Source organism: Penicillium paradoxum (genome assembly GCF_028828445.1).
Source record: "Penicillium paradoxum strain IBT 22861 chromosome Unknown utg000007l_segment0_segment0, whole genome shotgun sequence".
NCBI classification, from domain to species: Eukaryota; Fungi; Ascomycota; class Eurotiomycetes; order Eurotiales; family Aspergillaceae; genus Penicillium; species Penicillium paradoxum.
This window is the reverse complement of record NW_026643185.1, coordinates 4,752,868-4,766,858: the sequence shown is the minus strand read 5'-3', so window position 1 is coordinate 4,766,858 and position 13,991 is coordinate 4,752,868. Positions and strand designations below refer to the sequence as shown.

The 13,991-nt window shown below is 48.8% G+C and overlaps 8 protein-coding genes across 8 annotated transcripts; 3 read left to right on the top strand and 5 right to left on the bottom strand.

The window, feature by feature from the left end:
* Nucleotides 1-123: 123 nt before the first annotated feature.
* N7457_009281 (uncharacterized protein) lies at nt 124-1,821 on the bottom strand (the record flags this gene model as incomplete). Its single annotated transcript, XM_057180324.1, has 4 exons — nt 124-402; nt 863-989; nt 1,057-1,356; nt 1,451-1,821. 4 exons carry the CDS (start codon nt 1,819-1,821, stop codon nt 124-126), a joined length of 1,077 nt encoding a protein of 358 aa, XP_057028710.1.
* Nucleotides 1,822-2,171: 350 nt separating this feature from the next.
* erg24B (uncharacterized protein) lies at nt 2,172-3,795 on the top strand (the record flags this gene model as incomplete). The annotated part of the gene is made up of 3 exons (XM_057180323.1): nt 2,172-2,248; nt 2,308-2,612; nt 2,687-3,795. The coding sequence occupies 3 exons, from the start codon at nt 2,172-2,174 to the stop codon at nt 3,793-3,795; spliced, it is 1,491 nt and encodes a 496-aa protein (XP_057028709.1).
* A 448-nt stretch (nt 3,796-4,243) lies between these two features.
* Nucleotides 4,244-5,180, top strand: N7457_009279 (uncharacterized protein; the record flags this gene model as incomplete). The annotated part of the gene is made up of 2 exons (XM_057180322.1): nt 4,244-4,505; nt 4,555-5,180. The coding sequence occupies 2 exons, from the start codon at nt 4,244-4,246 to the stop codon at nt 5,178-5,180; spliced, it is 888 nt and encodes a 295-aa protein (XP_057028708.1).
* A 347-nt stretch (nt 5,181-5,527) lies between these two features.
* Nucleotides 5,528-6,355, bottom strand: N7457_009278 (uncharacterized protein; the record flags this gene model as incomplete). Its single annotated transcript, XM_057180321.1, has 1 exon — nt 5,528-6,355. The coding sequence occupies one exon, from the start codon at nt 6,353-6,355 to the stop codon at nt 5,528-5,530; it is 828 nt and encodes a 275-aa protein (XP_057028707.1).
* Nucleotides 6,356-6,705: 350 nt separating this feature from the next.
* N7457_009277 (zinc finger MYND domain-containing protein) lies at nt 6,706-7,743 on the bottom strand (the record flags this gene model as incomplete). The annotated part of the gene is made up of 2 exons (XM_057180320.1): nt 6,706-7,232; nt 7,287-7,743. The coding sequence occupies 2 exons, from the start codon at nt 7,741-7,743 to the stop codon at nt 6,706-6,708; spliced, it is 984 nt and encodes a 327-aa protein (XP_057028706.1).
* Nucleotides 7,744-8,179: 436 nt separating this feature from the next.
* On the bottom strand, nt 8,180-10,070 carry N7457_009276 (tRNA-specific adenosine deaminase; the record flags this gene model as incomplete). Its single annotated transcript, XM_057180319.1, has 3 exons — nt 8,180-9,614; nt 9,704-9,746; nt 9,917-10,070. 3 exons carry the CDS (start codon nt 10,068-10,070, stop codon nt 8,180-8,182), a joined length of 1,632 nt encoding a protein of 543 aa, XP_057028705.1.
* A 212-nt stretch (nt 10,071-10,282) lies between these two features.
* Nucleotides 10,283-10,608, top strand: N7457_009275 (splicing factor 3B subunit 5 family protein; the record flags this gene model as incomplete). Its single annotated transcript, XM_057180318.1, has 2 exons — nt 10,283-10,525; nt 10,597-10,608. 2 exons carry the CDS (start codon nt 10,283-10,285, stop codon nt 10,606-10,608), a joined length of 255 nt encoding a protein of 84 aa, XP_057028704.1.
* Nucleotides 10,609-11,298: 690 nt separating this feature from the next.
* N7457_009274 (uncharacterized protein) lies at nt 11,299-13,464 on the bottom strand (the record flags this gene model as incomplete). The annotated part of the gene is made up of 1 exon (XM_057180317.1): nt 11,299-13,464. One exon carries the CDS (start codon nt 13,462-13,464, stop codon nt 11,299-11,301), a length of 2,166 nt encoding a protein of 721 aa, XP_057028703.1.
* Between the last annotated feature and the right edge of the window lie 527 nt (nt 13,465-13,991).

The window sequence follows — 13,991 nt, the reverse complement described above, 5'->3', positions numbered from 1 at the left end:
CAGAGATTGCGACCTCAACAGGTGCGCAGAAAAATCTTGTATTGGAGATAGTATGGAGAACACAAGGCACTAGAAGACATCGAAAACCAGAAGGCAAAACAAAAAAGCAAAAGAAATCAACAGTTAGTCATCCCACTCTTCATCCAGTTGATCTATTAGCCTGTTCTCGGCATCGACGTCGCGTCCACCCTGACTGCGTCCTCCTCGTCCCCCCATAGCGCCAATGAGACCACCCTGACCACCCGAGTCCGCGCGGACGTAGCCACTGGTCGAGGGGGACTTCTTGCAATTCAGAAGGTTTCCAAGCGAGGAAAGGATGATCACGACCATGTCCTGTTGGGGTAGAAAGAAAGAAGTGGTCAGCGCCATGTTCCCAAAAACGAGGCTCGTAACCGTAATCAACTTGCAACTAAGACATGCAGTAGAACACATGTGATCTGTACAATGGAACAAATGGAACAGTGACTATGCAGGAGCTGTCTCAGGGACCCCAAAGATGAAATGACAGGTCGATTCAAAAGGACCCGAGGGACAATCCGTTGCATAAATCAAGACATATTGTCAAACACATGAGAAACATAGACGTCGTGATCAACACAGACGGTAGTGGAATCAAAGAAACGAACATGGACAAAAGAGTGATCTATACCCGAAAAGAAAACAAGAAGATAAATAGGACAAGCCAAACCCCAACCGTCTTTCCCGAAGCGATTGGTCTCCAGACCAGCTAGAACTACCTAGCTTAATCCGTCCTTGAAACAGGCAGTCCTGTCCCACTGGAGCCCCGGCCTCTCTGCGACGCCAAGTTGCCATATCTAAATCTGCGACGAGACCAACATGGGATCAATGCTAGAATACTTACTTTGACAAAGTCGAACACACCAGCCCACAGGCTGAAGTTCGGGCACTGGCGCCAGCCACGCTGATGCATGACTGTTCGCTGATAGGCGCAGCCGCCAATCAAATACACCGCCACGGCGATGAGCATACTAGACGACGGGGTTAGCATAAATGAGACCATTCGAAAGTGGCTCGAACAAGGAGAGATTTCCTCACATCACACCGAATACGCCGCCCGGTCCCAGACCACCGCCCTGGGGATCCAGGGCAATTCCACCACATGCCGCCGAGCTGCGGATTTCAAAGAAGTACGTGCATGAATCCATGGAGCCAACGAAGGAAGGGGTGACCATATTGAGCGAAGCATCGCGGTCGCAAAGGAAAGACATAATGGTCGACTTAGTGCGGACGGAAACATTTGAATTGGCAGTGTTATAGTCGTCCATGCAGGGCGAACCGTTTGTATAATTTAGGACGAGTTTGCGGCCACGGAAGAAAGGCTCGGAAGCTTGTTCTCTGTATAGGATCGAGGACTGTCAGCACAACGAACAAGGAAAGAGTCCCACCAGTCAATAGCCAGACCGACTGGGTTGAAGATCTGTCACCATACCCTATGGAATACACTTTATTATCCCGCTCGTAATATGCGCTGACGTTCTTCCACCGCGATGCCTCAACCCCGACCACGTCCGTCACATTCTCAATGACTGGCGCGCAGATATTGATTGTAAAGTTCGCCGGGTAGTCGTGGCCTCTGGCAAACCAGCTTTCATTCCGCGCATTTTTCAAGAGTTTATTGCCGTCCTTTAGTTCGGGCGGGGATAATGAGATCGCATTGAGATCGAAGTACAATCCGGTCGTCGGGGAGCGGGCAACACATGGACTATCATCTTTCAAATGAGAGGAATCGGATGCGCTAGATAATCCGAGGATTGATGATAGAAGAAAAAGAGAGTAATGGGCGGAGCTGGTGAGCTTCATGACTGTTGTGTTTGGGGTCAACCCAAGACAGTTTCGGATATCAATGAGACAAGAGAATGTGGAAACCGATGAAAAAAAGGACGCGATCAATCAATGACAGCCAAAAAGATAGAAATAACGTTGGTTAATGAACGGGATGAAGATAGGTCTGATGCATCCAGGCGGACCTCTCTGCCCAGGTGAGATCAACGGCTTACGTAGCAACACTGCGATTGGCGATGCGGAGCAAACCCGCGGGCTCCCAGCATCCGACATCGTACGCGGCGGATTTCAGAAGGCCCTAGGCTCCTATTAAGCCCGGATCGCCCTTCATTCTTGATTACTTTTCTGTTCATCCATTGGCCCTCAACATGCCTTCCAAGAAGGACTCCAAGAAAATCCCCGTGCAACCAGTGCCGGAGAAGCGTGGTTATGAGTTTGGTGGACCGTATGTTTCCCTCAGGGCAAGCTTCAAGTGGACGAAGCAGAGCTGATATTTCGCAATAGACTCGGTGCCTTTGGCATTGTGTTCGGACTGCCGACCCTGATCTACCTTTTTACCTTCCTCTGCAACGATGTCTCTGGCTGCCCCGTGCCCTCGGTATTGAACCCCTCAACTCTATCGCTTGAGCAATTGAAACGTGAAGCGGGCTGGCCAGAGGAGGGAATTACAGCGCTCTATGATACCAAGGTCACACTGTGGACATTGAGTTACTACGCCTTCAGTCTGTTCCTGCAAGTCTTCCTGCCTGGTCAGGAGCTAGAGGGTGTCGCGTTGGCCTGTGGAGGACGGCTGAAGTACAAATTTAATGGTATGGAAATGGGAGCCCCTGGTCGCTTGTCTTACAGTCAAGTACATTTCTTTCTGACTCCGCGCATCTTGTAGCATTCCTCTCTGCCGTCATCATCCTCTCGGGCCTGGCCGGTGGCACTTATCTCTATGGAGCCGACTTTGCGGTTTGGACATTCCTATGGGACAACTATGTTCAGGTTATCACTGCAAACCTGTTGATCTCTTCGCTCATTGCGCTGTTCGTCTACGCGAGAAGTTTCGCGGTCCCCGCTCCCGGACAAGCAAACCCAAGCCTGCGAGAGCTGGCACCTGGTGGCCACACGGGCAACGTGCTCTACGACTTCTTCATTGGCCGTGAGCTGAACCCTCGTATTCGCTTGCCTATTCCATTTGTCAGCGAGACATCGCGCACTATCGACATCAAGGTGTTTATGGAGATGAGACCAGGCTTGCTTGGATGGACAATTCTGAACTTGTCCAACGTAGCCCACCAGTACCGAACCTACGGCTACATCACTGACTCAATCGTTTTGGTCACTATATTCCAGGCGTTCTACATTCTAGATGCGCTGTATATGGAGCCCGCTATCATGACCACTATGGATGTGATCATGGACGGATTTGGATTCATGTTGTCCTTCGGCGACGTGGTCTGGGTTCCTCATGTTTACAGCGTCCAGAGCCGGTACCTCTCTGTCTTCCCTTATGAACTCGGTTGGACAGGCATGGCTGTGGTGCTTGGTGTCACAGCAGTTGGATACTCGATTTTCCGCGGCGCCAATAATCAGAAGAACCGTTTCCGCACGAACCCCAACGACCCACGGGTGAAGCACATCAAGTACATCGAGACTGCTGCTGGATCCAAACTGATGATCTCTGGATGGTGGGGTATGGCGCGTCACATCAACTACCTGGGTGACTGGACCATGTCGTGGGCCTACTGCCTGCCAACTGGTGTTGCTGGATATGTTCTCATTGAGAGCATCAACCCAGCCACTGGTGCTGCCCAGACCCAAGCTGTTCAGACTCCTGAGATCCGTGGCTGGGGTATGATCTTCACGTACTTCTACATGATCTACTTCGGTGTTCTGTTGATCCACCGTGAAATGCGTGACGAGGAGAAGTGCGAGAAGAAGTATGGTGCTGACTGGAAGCGCTATACCTCGATCGTGCGCAGCCGCATCATCCCTGGAATCTACTGAGGGATTTCATTGAAAGTTCTTCTTTGTAGCCCTTGGATCCACTCATTTGTCTATTCTTGTTGTATATTAATCATTTCTAATATTTCTATCTGCAATGTATTGGAAGCTCCCGCCGTGGCTGGAGGACTCCTGTCTTGCTCTATTCCATCCTGCACCGGACTAGTGGTTTCGAGGCATTTTCGAGCATCACTAGAAGTAGCCAAGAGGGAATATAAGAGCTAAACGTAGATTCTGACACTACATATGGACGGATGTAGACTGCAAGTCCGGGGAAGGTGGTTTAACTCTAAATGTCCGTTGCCCAAAAGATTCTCTGCTCTTGTCTGTTGCCTCCTTCACTCACCTCTGTCCCATTGCCTCATCTTTGCTTTCCCACTTTCTCATCACTTTCTCATCACTCATATCTGAAATTTATCTCGCTCTATCCGACTTGAGTATCATACCCAAGATGGGAAAAGACGCCAATCTCAAATGGCACCAGCGTTGGTACAAGTGTATCAAAACGATGCCGGAAAACCTCAAAGTAGGCGAAGTAGACATATCACGGGTATCAAAGGCCGCTAAGCATCTGCCCAGCAAAGTTATGGCCGTGGCATGCGAGGGTCTACACACAAGACAAGTTGAATTCGGGTTCGGTTTGCAAAAAGCACCCTCAGGCCGACAGGCCTGGATGAAACCACAACACTTTATCACTCTCTCGCAAAAGTTCTGTGAGTGAGAAAGCAAATACTGGGTACGACTGAGACTAATTATCTCCAGTCAATGACCTAGACATGATACCTAAAGTGAGGCAGTCATCTAATCATCCTAGACAGAACGAACAGCGGGCAAAAGCTGTGACCAGGGCTTTGCTAAGGGCGGTATATAAAGAATTACACATCGCGCGATTCGCTGGTTTAGATGATATGACTGTGCTTCGGGAGACTACTTCAACTTTCTTTCCTATGAGATATATGGATGATCGGAAAGTTCGAAACGTCCGTTGTGTAGCAAGGTCCGACTACGCCTTTCATTTTGGCGAAAAAGAAGCAGAAGCTGTGAATTTGGTGGTCATTCAGGTGAAATGCGGTGGTTTTTGTAGCACCGCTGATGGCCAGATACTGACATATATGGCCATGGCATGGGCTGCTCGGAAAAGACGAAACCAGACCGACTGTACCATTTATGGCTGTCTGATAGACAGTCGTGAGTTTCGATTTTTCCAAATCAGCCATGATGGTCTTTGGTCTCAGACCATATTGTTGATGTCTCTTTACGCCGATCTCCGGTTGGGGATAAATACTGCTGCAAACTATCTCGTATACTTCTTGAAACACGGACTTGATACTCATTCGGCATCTCACGATGGCGTTCCTACTTCCACTCATGACCGGTGTGTCTCTTGATGCCATTGCAGAATACTACCCTTCCTGAACTCCAGTTTGTGATCTTACCCTTGCTTTAAGATGGAACAGTTTTTCCAACACTCTTTTAATGGGTCCATGAAGGTCTTTTTATGCCCGTCAATTCAACTACCAAGCTCCTATATCTTTCTTCCTCGAATATAACGTAGCTATTGTGATAAAACAACGGCTATAAAACCAACTTGCAACAAAGCGATATTCAAAGTAAAAGCGACACCGGCATCCATTGGAAATGCTCATTGTTCCTTGAAACCCCAGCCAACGTATATGTATTTCAAGATACCCCAAAAGAAATCCCTACACATCCCCGAGATAGCCGATATCATCACTCACCATGCAACGGCCTCAACGATATCCATGTTCCATTCGTCAATAGCCTGCGCGATATAATCTCTACTCCAAGGCCCGCGAGCATTTTCCCTCGTGTGTCCATTATAATTTGGGCTCTGCGAAAGCTCGATTCGCTTTTTGGTTGCGATCAGTACTTCACTCTCCCAAAATCCCTCTCCAGGCCGGCATAGCTTGGCGTGGTATTTTGCATATAGCCCTGGCAGCAAAGTAACATCTTGTGCGCAATACTTTATGATCTCGGGCTTGAAAGGTCGCTCATTGAATACCTCATATCGACCCCCGACCTTGGGGTCGTAGAGTCGGCGGACGCTCTCTTTAGTATGCTTCCATATCGCCTTTTCAGGCCCGGAGATAGGGCTTTCTCGCTCAACACACTTGGCTAAGCCGGCGATGAACTCTTTCGAGCCTGTTCTGGTGCCAAGTTCCATGAGCTGAATGTCTCGAATGCCGTCAACGGATATTCCATAGTGGCTGTACATGGCATCGGAATCATTTCGAACATCAAATATCCCTTTTAGAATAGCTGGAGATTCGAGGATATATTTGAGAGATTTTCCTCGGGTGCTTGTGGTTGAGAAGGCCTCGTTTCCTAGTTTATGAACGTCGATGAGGTAGACTTTTCGGTTGGGTAGGGCGTATATCGAAAGGATGGATATAGAACCGTGACGACCCAGGTTAACACCTTCTAGATCGATATACAGCGGAGGAGGCGTATTCGGGAGATCAGATAGATCATCTAAAACCGACGAAAGGAGAGACACAGAGTCTACAACGATCGTTTCAATTGGAGCTGTCCTAACAGACATGGTATATAGATTATTGTAGAAGTTCGTGCATTTCACATGGCGGATGCCAGGAGGGTGAGAGGACCACGTATTTAAGTCTATCTTGAATAGATGACGACAAGATATTGCCTCGAATAGTATTTGATTTATGCTGCCTAGGTAGCCTGTTCGGTTGAATGGTCATCATGAGCTGTACTATGACATATGGATTACTGCTCAGGTTGCCTGTGGATGGCATCGCGCCAAGCATCATAGAAAGATAACTGATATACGCATACTTAAGCCTGACATTAGACTACAAATCGTACATCAATCATATCAATCAGAAAAATGGCCATGTGCATTCAAATATGAGCCTGTCCTTTCCGTTTTCAGCAGTCATCGTCATCGTCGGAATCGTTGGAGAAGTATTCTGTGGCTCTAATAGATTGGACCATGTGTGATTTAAGCCCATTGACGAATAAATCGATCGTTGCCTCGAAGTCGATGTCAGAGCCTCCAAGAAAGTTATCCCCCACAGTCTTCGCAACAAAGACAGCAAAGTGGTGACGGGTCTGTCGCTCCAATCTCATTTCCTTTCGTTGCGTCTTCATCCTGGTAAAGCAAGGAAACATCGAGTAATAGTCCAGGTCCTTTGTCTCGAACGCATCGTAGGCGAAAGGGGCATCTAGTACCTGGCATTCTTTGTCCATGAAGTATTTATTGAAGGGAACAAGCAAATCTCGGAATCCGTATTGACAACCTGTTGTGTCGATGATCCATGTGTCATTGTTTCCCCTTTCTCTTATCTTCAACACCGTGTGTGTACCACTGTGAGAACCGACATCAGGAATAAGTTTAGTGGTAAGTGGTGGATTTTGGACGATGATGTCCATGGTCTCAATAACGAAGGGCACACCTATTGAATCTTAGCCACGGTTCTAAAATGTGGACACCGAGGGAGCGTTTTTACCTCGAAGTATTCTCCTAGTCAAGGGACCCAAGAGCGCCGTAGCTGCTGTGCATTGATTGTGCACCAGAGCTGCCTCTTTGTGCTCGATGCTGTTGAACATATGGGCTGGGAAGGGAGCATGTTTGGGTCCAGACGAGATCGGTCTTGGGTTTTGATGGAGAGAGAGGACGCCGTCCTTGAACTCGACTTTGGTCAAGTCCACATCGTACACGATCTCTTTGTAGGCCAGTATAGCTGCCTTTAGTAACCAGGCAGCTCGGAGTAGCATCTTTCGTTTCTGCATATCCTTGCAATAGCCCTCATGCTTGGGCCAGTGCATTTCTTGACAGAAAGAGTCGCAGTAAACGACGACAGTGGAATCCCCAATCTGGTATTCGGGTGCATCTAAGCAGTGAAGACACCTCATGGTAGCTTCTGCCCCGCAGGTTGCACACTGAGTTGAAGGCTTGAGAACCATCTTGAAGGTGGCAGTTGAGATCGTAAAAGAGGAAAAAGCTATGATATTTGAAAGCTGAGAATCAAGTCTCAGATCAATAAGACAGGGGACCAGAAAGCAAGGTTAGACAGAGAAAGGGGAAGAGAAAGAGAAAGAGAAAGAGAAAGATTGTTGATGGGATGAACTGCTTTCTTCTAATGCCCAGTTCACGAATACAAAAGAAATCAAAGAAAAGCAGGAACTCACACTGAACAATTGGTTTTTGAACCGAGAAATTCACTCTGTTTGATGGCCTCATGGATCAGAGTTTGATCTGGTGTTGAGTTGCCTACAATGATCAAATGTCTACACAAGAGAAAGCTATGTAGCAAACAATCATTGAGATCGTGAAGCAACAGGCAGAGGAATGACTACCAACAACTACTTAAAGCCCAATTCTTTTCGTTGCTAGACATGTTCAACGCTTTCGCTTTTTGGGATCGACCAAAACATCCAACCCCCAAGAATCATCGCCTACATTCGGCATCCACCCCTTGAGGACTGATTTGGCATTCTCAATGGCCTGCTTACGGATTTGCAATGGATCTTCTAAGCTGCTAGGCTTTTTGAACTCCTGATAAGTGGCTGTGTCTGGCGTTAGATCATGAATGGTGTTGATGGGCATTTCTTCAGTTTCCAAAGTATTCGACAGCAATTCAGCTGGAGTGACACGGTCTTGGGAAATGTTAGGAACTGACACGGGAGCAATGTCGCGAAAGAGAGCCCAAAGTTTAGCTCGAGACAGAGACGAGGCCCCACGAGCACCGGGCGCAGATGCGCGGTTCCCTTGCTTCACTCCATTGATGATGGTTTCATATAACCCCGTTTTTGAACGATACAGAGTCGGCATTGACTTGCTGCCCGTATCCATGACCGTTGCCGATGAGGCATGATATGAGGGAGCCACTATCCATACAGCGCTAACATTCCCCGGTCTGCTCTTTTTGAGACTGGTAACAGTTGTCGAAGTTTCATCTTGCTCTTCCGAGGAATCTGCCAGAAAAGGCATAGGCTTCTGTTTTGCGAAACTCCAAAGCGCCGCTACCTCCTCAACCGGTACCGAAAGCACCTGGAATGGATGGAACCGATACCCAGTTGTGCTTTCTTTGAGCTCTGTTTTCCCAGGCCACGTTCGTCCTTTCAGAGCCTGCATTCGACCATTCTCCCCAAAAGAGCGGTCACAGCCTACTTGGCTGATTTCATCTGCAGGAAGAACCAGACCGGCCAGATACGCGTTCTCGGTGGGAGCAACAAGGCGACTAGTTTCGCAGGATAGCAAGGAGGAAACTTGCCGCAATGCAAGTTTGTCCGAGCAGGATTTGCTGCGTGTGGACTCAGCATCCATGCGGGCTGGTTTTCGACGCACAACCCCGAGAAGAGAGAAGTGTGCCCGGCCATCTAGCAGGGTCTGCTCCGCTGGAAACTCTGCATCTTGGCTTGTGGATGGGGGAGGCTCTTGTTGCAAGACTTCCCATGGTGTTGCATCAGCTTGAGCTGCCATGCAGAGTTCCATGCTTGCATCGCCGCAAGGAGCACATGTACAGTACATGTAAATCTTTATATCAGGCTGCAGTTCGAAGGGTGGCCATTTTGTGGCCGAGATTGAATGAACATCTTCAGTTTCTTCAACTTTTCGCCGTTGTATGAAGGGAGAACCTGATACTTCTTCATTATCAAGATTGGATGTATCGCAGGCTTTGGATAAATGCTTTTCTCGGGATAGTTCACTGTGGCATTCCGTAAGAAGCCAGTAATTGAATGCTCGCAGGCCCAATATTTCGGCATGGCAATCATGTAATACAAGACCCCTACAGCGTGGGATATGAGATGCTGACAAGCATTTTGCACCACTCCTACATGACTGTCAGCTCGACACCATTGATATAAGTGCCTTGCATATGCTAGATGCGCGGCTGTCTAGATAGAGACTTTGAGAACGTACGTGACAGATATGCAGGTCAGACTTTCAGACGGTGTATTCTCCCCTACCAGCTCGAAGAGAACAATGTTAATATGGAACACATCGAGGGATATCAGGCTGAAAGAGAGACATCTTGGGAACATAATGCACAGATAATGGATCAAATTCCCTCTAGTGTATATACATGAAGGAGTAACAATAACGCAGCTGCCAAAACGATTGCATGCAACATACCTTTAACGGCGACAATGCCGGTCATTGGGATCCATTCCCTCGATCCATCTGGAAAAATGGTGGGTTTACTGCGTGTGGGCAGAGCATCAAAATGAGCATGAACCAGCGATGCTATCCGGGATGGTAACGTGGGACCAGATGTATCTGATGCCATGATATATTTTCATACCCCGTATAATTTCTTTTAAAAACCAATGCTCTATTTAAGGCTGGGGCTGGTTCGTTGAAGACTCTCGAAATGTCCATGGCGATCACGTGCAGAATATTGCTTCTTGCCTGAGGCACCAACGCGCCTTAGAAACGACCTGATTCAAGCGCTTCAACTCTCCTTCGCATCCAACGCAACCAACTTCTTCATTATTCACCATGGCCGATAAGCTCCGTACCATCCAGAACCTTGAGGCTCTCCAGTCTCGCTACATTGGTACTGGACACGCCGATACCACCAAGTACGAATGGACGTCCAACATCCTCCGCGACAGCTACTCTTCCTACGTCGGCCACCCTCCCCTGCTTTCGTACATGGCTGTCGGAATGGGCGAGCCCAAGGAGAAGGTGCGCGCGATGATGCTAGAGAAAATGGTCAGAGGTGCTGGTAATCCTCCAGAGGTAGGTCGTGTATTGCAGAGTCGCCCAACTTATACCAGGATCATTCATGGCTGACGTCTTTTCCATTTTAGACTCAAGAGTAGAACCACATAGTGTGGTCTCTTGTTGATTTTTCCGATACCCCATATCGCGTCCTTCGCTTTCCATATAAGGAAGCATATCCAGACTCTCCGACTACACCTGGCCCAGCTTCGCAATCTTGACGATATGACCGTCCGTGTTGCGCCTTGAAACCGTTAAAGACTGCGTTCTCAAGCTTCACCTTCGATTCATCCGGGTTGGAATTTCGACATTCGATGCTTGCAAGCATGAAATAAAGTATGCGAAGCAGGCCTGGTCTCTTTCTCCGGTTGGCCGCCTCTACGCACTGCCTGCATCTTGTATACCACTGGCCTTGAAATATCCCTCGGTCCCTGTCAGCGAGGCAAAAATGGGTGGGCTTGCTGGGTTTCTAGTAGATTTTCTGGACCTGATAGCAAGTGAGCAACCAGCAATATGGATCATGGATGGCTTGGTATTACTTGACGCGCATATTCGATTTTTCCAAATGCACCTTTCACATGGAAAAAAGTCATTTCCAACTCGTGGGCCATGCTCCATCTAGACTACCATACTTCTCAATTCTATAATCCAATGACACATTGGGAACATGTTCAGGATATTCAATATCAAAGTCAATTGCCATGCAGATAATGTAACAATAACCCCAAAAATCAAAAGGCTAGACAAATGCATGTATGTATACAGCACAAAATCATCATTCCACCGACACCTTAGGACTCCGAACTCGCCGCCAACTTCGTATTCTCCGCCTGCAACGAAGAAACAAGATCAATCCACTTCTGGCGCTCAGAACGAAGCTGCTTAATCTCCTTCTTGAGATCGTGGACCTCCTGTTTCAAGCCATCGACCTCAGACTTATTCTTGGTCTTCGACTTTTCCGAGCGCTCTTCATTCTTCCGCTGCTTCGTCTCAATCTTCGACGCAACTTTGAGCTGACTAGCCTCGAGCTTGCCCAGCTGTTTAACCAATTTCGTTTCTTTACTCAGTAGGTGCGAAACAGACCTATGGATATGTGCTGACAATTCCGGGGTTGCTGTCTGTCCAGAAGACGACTGGCTGTCATTGTTACTCTCGCTTTGGAAGTGCTTTTTGCTGTGCTGTGTGCGAGTACTAGCGGGCGAAGACCGGTTCGTCGCTGCGCGTTTGCGCATCTTACTAGTGTCGCTGTCTACCTCACTGATCTTCAGTGGGGTTCCCGGTCTGCTAGGTGGCTGTGATGAGGACTGGAGCTTGTCGAGTTCGGCGCGGACTTCTTCTAGCTTCTGTTCGGTTTCGCGTTTGCGAAGAGCTAGCTTTGCCAGATCCTTTTCGTGGGAAGTAAGCTTGCCATTCTTTGTCATTTGTATCAATTCGGCCGGTGGCAGATTGTTGTGTGCGATTTCATCGATCGAGGGTGTTGCTTGCCCGGAATTGATAGAGGAGAGTGAGACATGGTCGTGCTCGCGGGATCTTGAAGACTCGGTATCTAAGGCTTTCTTTTGTCGAGCACTTTCTGGGTCCAGGTGCGCTACCCCTTCTCCATCAATGTAGGAAACCTCATGATTGGCCGGGAGACCTCTCGGTGCCTCGGTGTGATTGCCATAACCCAAGGCTTGTGGTGCAAATCGTTCCAAGCCGCTATTGAGCAAGCCAGTGACACTAGCAATCAGACCGTGGTGCGATTGCTCGCTGTCGCTGTCGAGTGATTCGTAATCCGAATCTGAGTCGTCTGTCTGGTCGTCCTCGTCATCATTGGCAGACTTTCCGGACTTGGCGCTCGCTATATCATGCGTAGACACAGTAACTGGGCTCTCCTGTTTTGGGGGTTTATCATCTTGAACAGCCCAGTTGATGAACTTGGCGGCATCTGCCCCCACGCTTTTTGGTGTTCCTTTGTCCACCATCCACCGCGGAATGCTACCGCCTGGATCGCTTCTAGTGACCATGATCCATTCAACAGGGTTCATCTCTTCGTCTTCATCATCACCGGCGCAGTTCTGAATATGAATCTCAGGCCGTTGCGGATCAGGAGATGAAGAAGAATTACTTTTCTTCTTGCTTCCCTGACTAGAGGAGCTACTCCCACTGCTGTGATTCTCTTTCCTTGGAATTTCCCGAATGAGCTCGACCGACTCATACTCTCCCCGAGTATACCCTTGCTTATGCGGGATATCCGGGTGGTCGCACGGCTTAGAGATCATCACCCAGCTGCGACCAGGCTGCTTAGTACCACCGACCTGTAAACCCGAGTCGGAATTGATGATCAACGCCACGAAGTCGCGCGGCGCAGTAGGTTTAGGAAATTGCGCCGAGACATGGTAAACCATCAAACTTCCCAGAACACTACCATCGTGATCTTTGACTTCAATATCCTCGATCTTATCCTCAGCACCGATCCCTCGGATACTGTAATTCGGTGTCTCCCCATTCTCGATCTTCTCCCGGTTGACCTTGAGCGTCTCATCATATTCCGTTGACATCTTCTTGCGCCACCGCGAGAATGGAAGCCCCTCATGTACGCTGCGTCGCCCGAACCATGAGCCTTTACCATCATGCGCTGAGAGCTTCCACACAGTCACGTCTAACGGGTTGTCCCTTGGACCGCCCATCTTAAGCGGCTTCCCCCATTCCTTTTGCAAGTTTGCGATTTCCGGGTCGGTTTCTCCGACGCGCGCGGATGAAGGAACGATTCGTCGGATGGGGGGATTGGCCTCGTCGTATGATAACCCGGGATAATGGTCATTATCGGTGATCGGAGGGTCCGGAAGTGACTCTGCTACCAAGCGGCTGCTCTTGAAGATCTCGCCCATGTAGTCCCGGAGTTCGTCGGGATCCTGGGGGACATCTTCCCACGACGTCGGTTTGAGGCATTGCAGGGCCTCATGTAGAGCAGCCATAGGATCGGCTGGAGATCTGAATAGAGAAGGTACTCCTCCGAGCTATTTTCTGTGTTGCGGCGGCAGTACAGCAGTCTTGCGGTTGAAGGAGTGGGGGTTGACAGTTCGTGATTGATTGCCGCAATCAGGGTGCAGAAGTACGTTGGATAAGCGCAGGCGAGAACAAATATTTCCGAATAACCCGACGACTTATGAGTACAGCAATGCTTGACCAGATTGTTCAGGGTGCGTTTTTGTAGAGACGCTTCCGGCTATGGATGGGCAGAGCGTCGAGGATCTGATAAAGCTTTTCTAGGTAATGGGGCAAATCAATTCACCAACATTATATCATGGAGACAATAAAAAAGGAGAGAAACTCCCAATCCACACGCAAGCATAAGCGCCAGGGAGCGACTGTGAACTCATTGCGAAGCACGCAGAGCATTGATTTGCGATGCCTGTTCTTGGCGTGTGGTTGACGTCATACGGGGACTCCGTGGGGTAGCATTGTGAACAGGGGAGTATGGCCTTGAATAGACCCCTGAAAA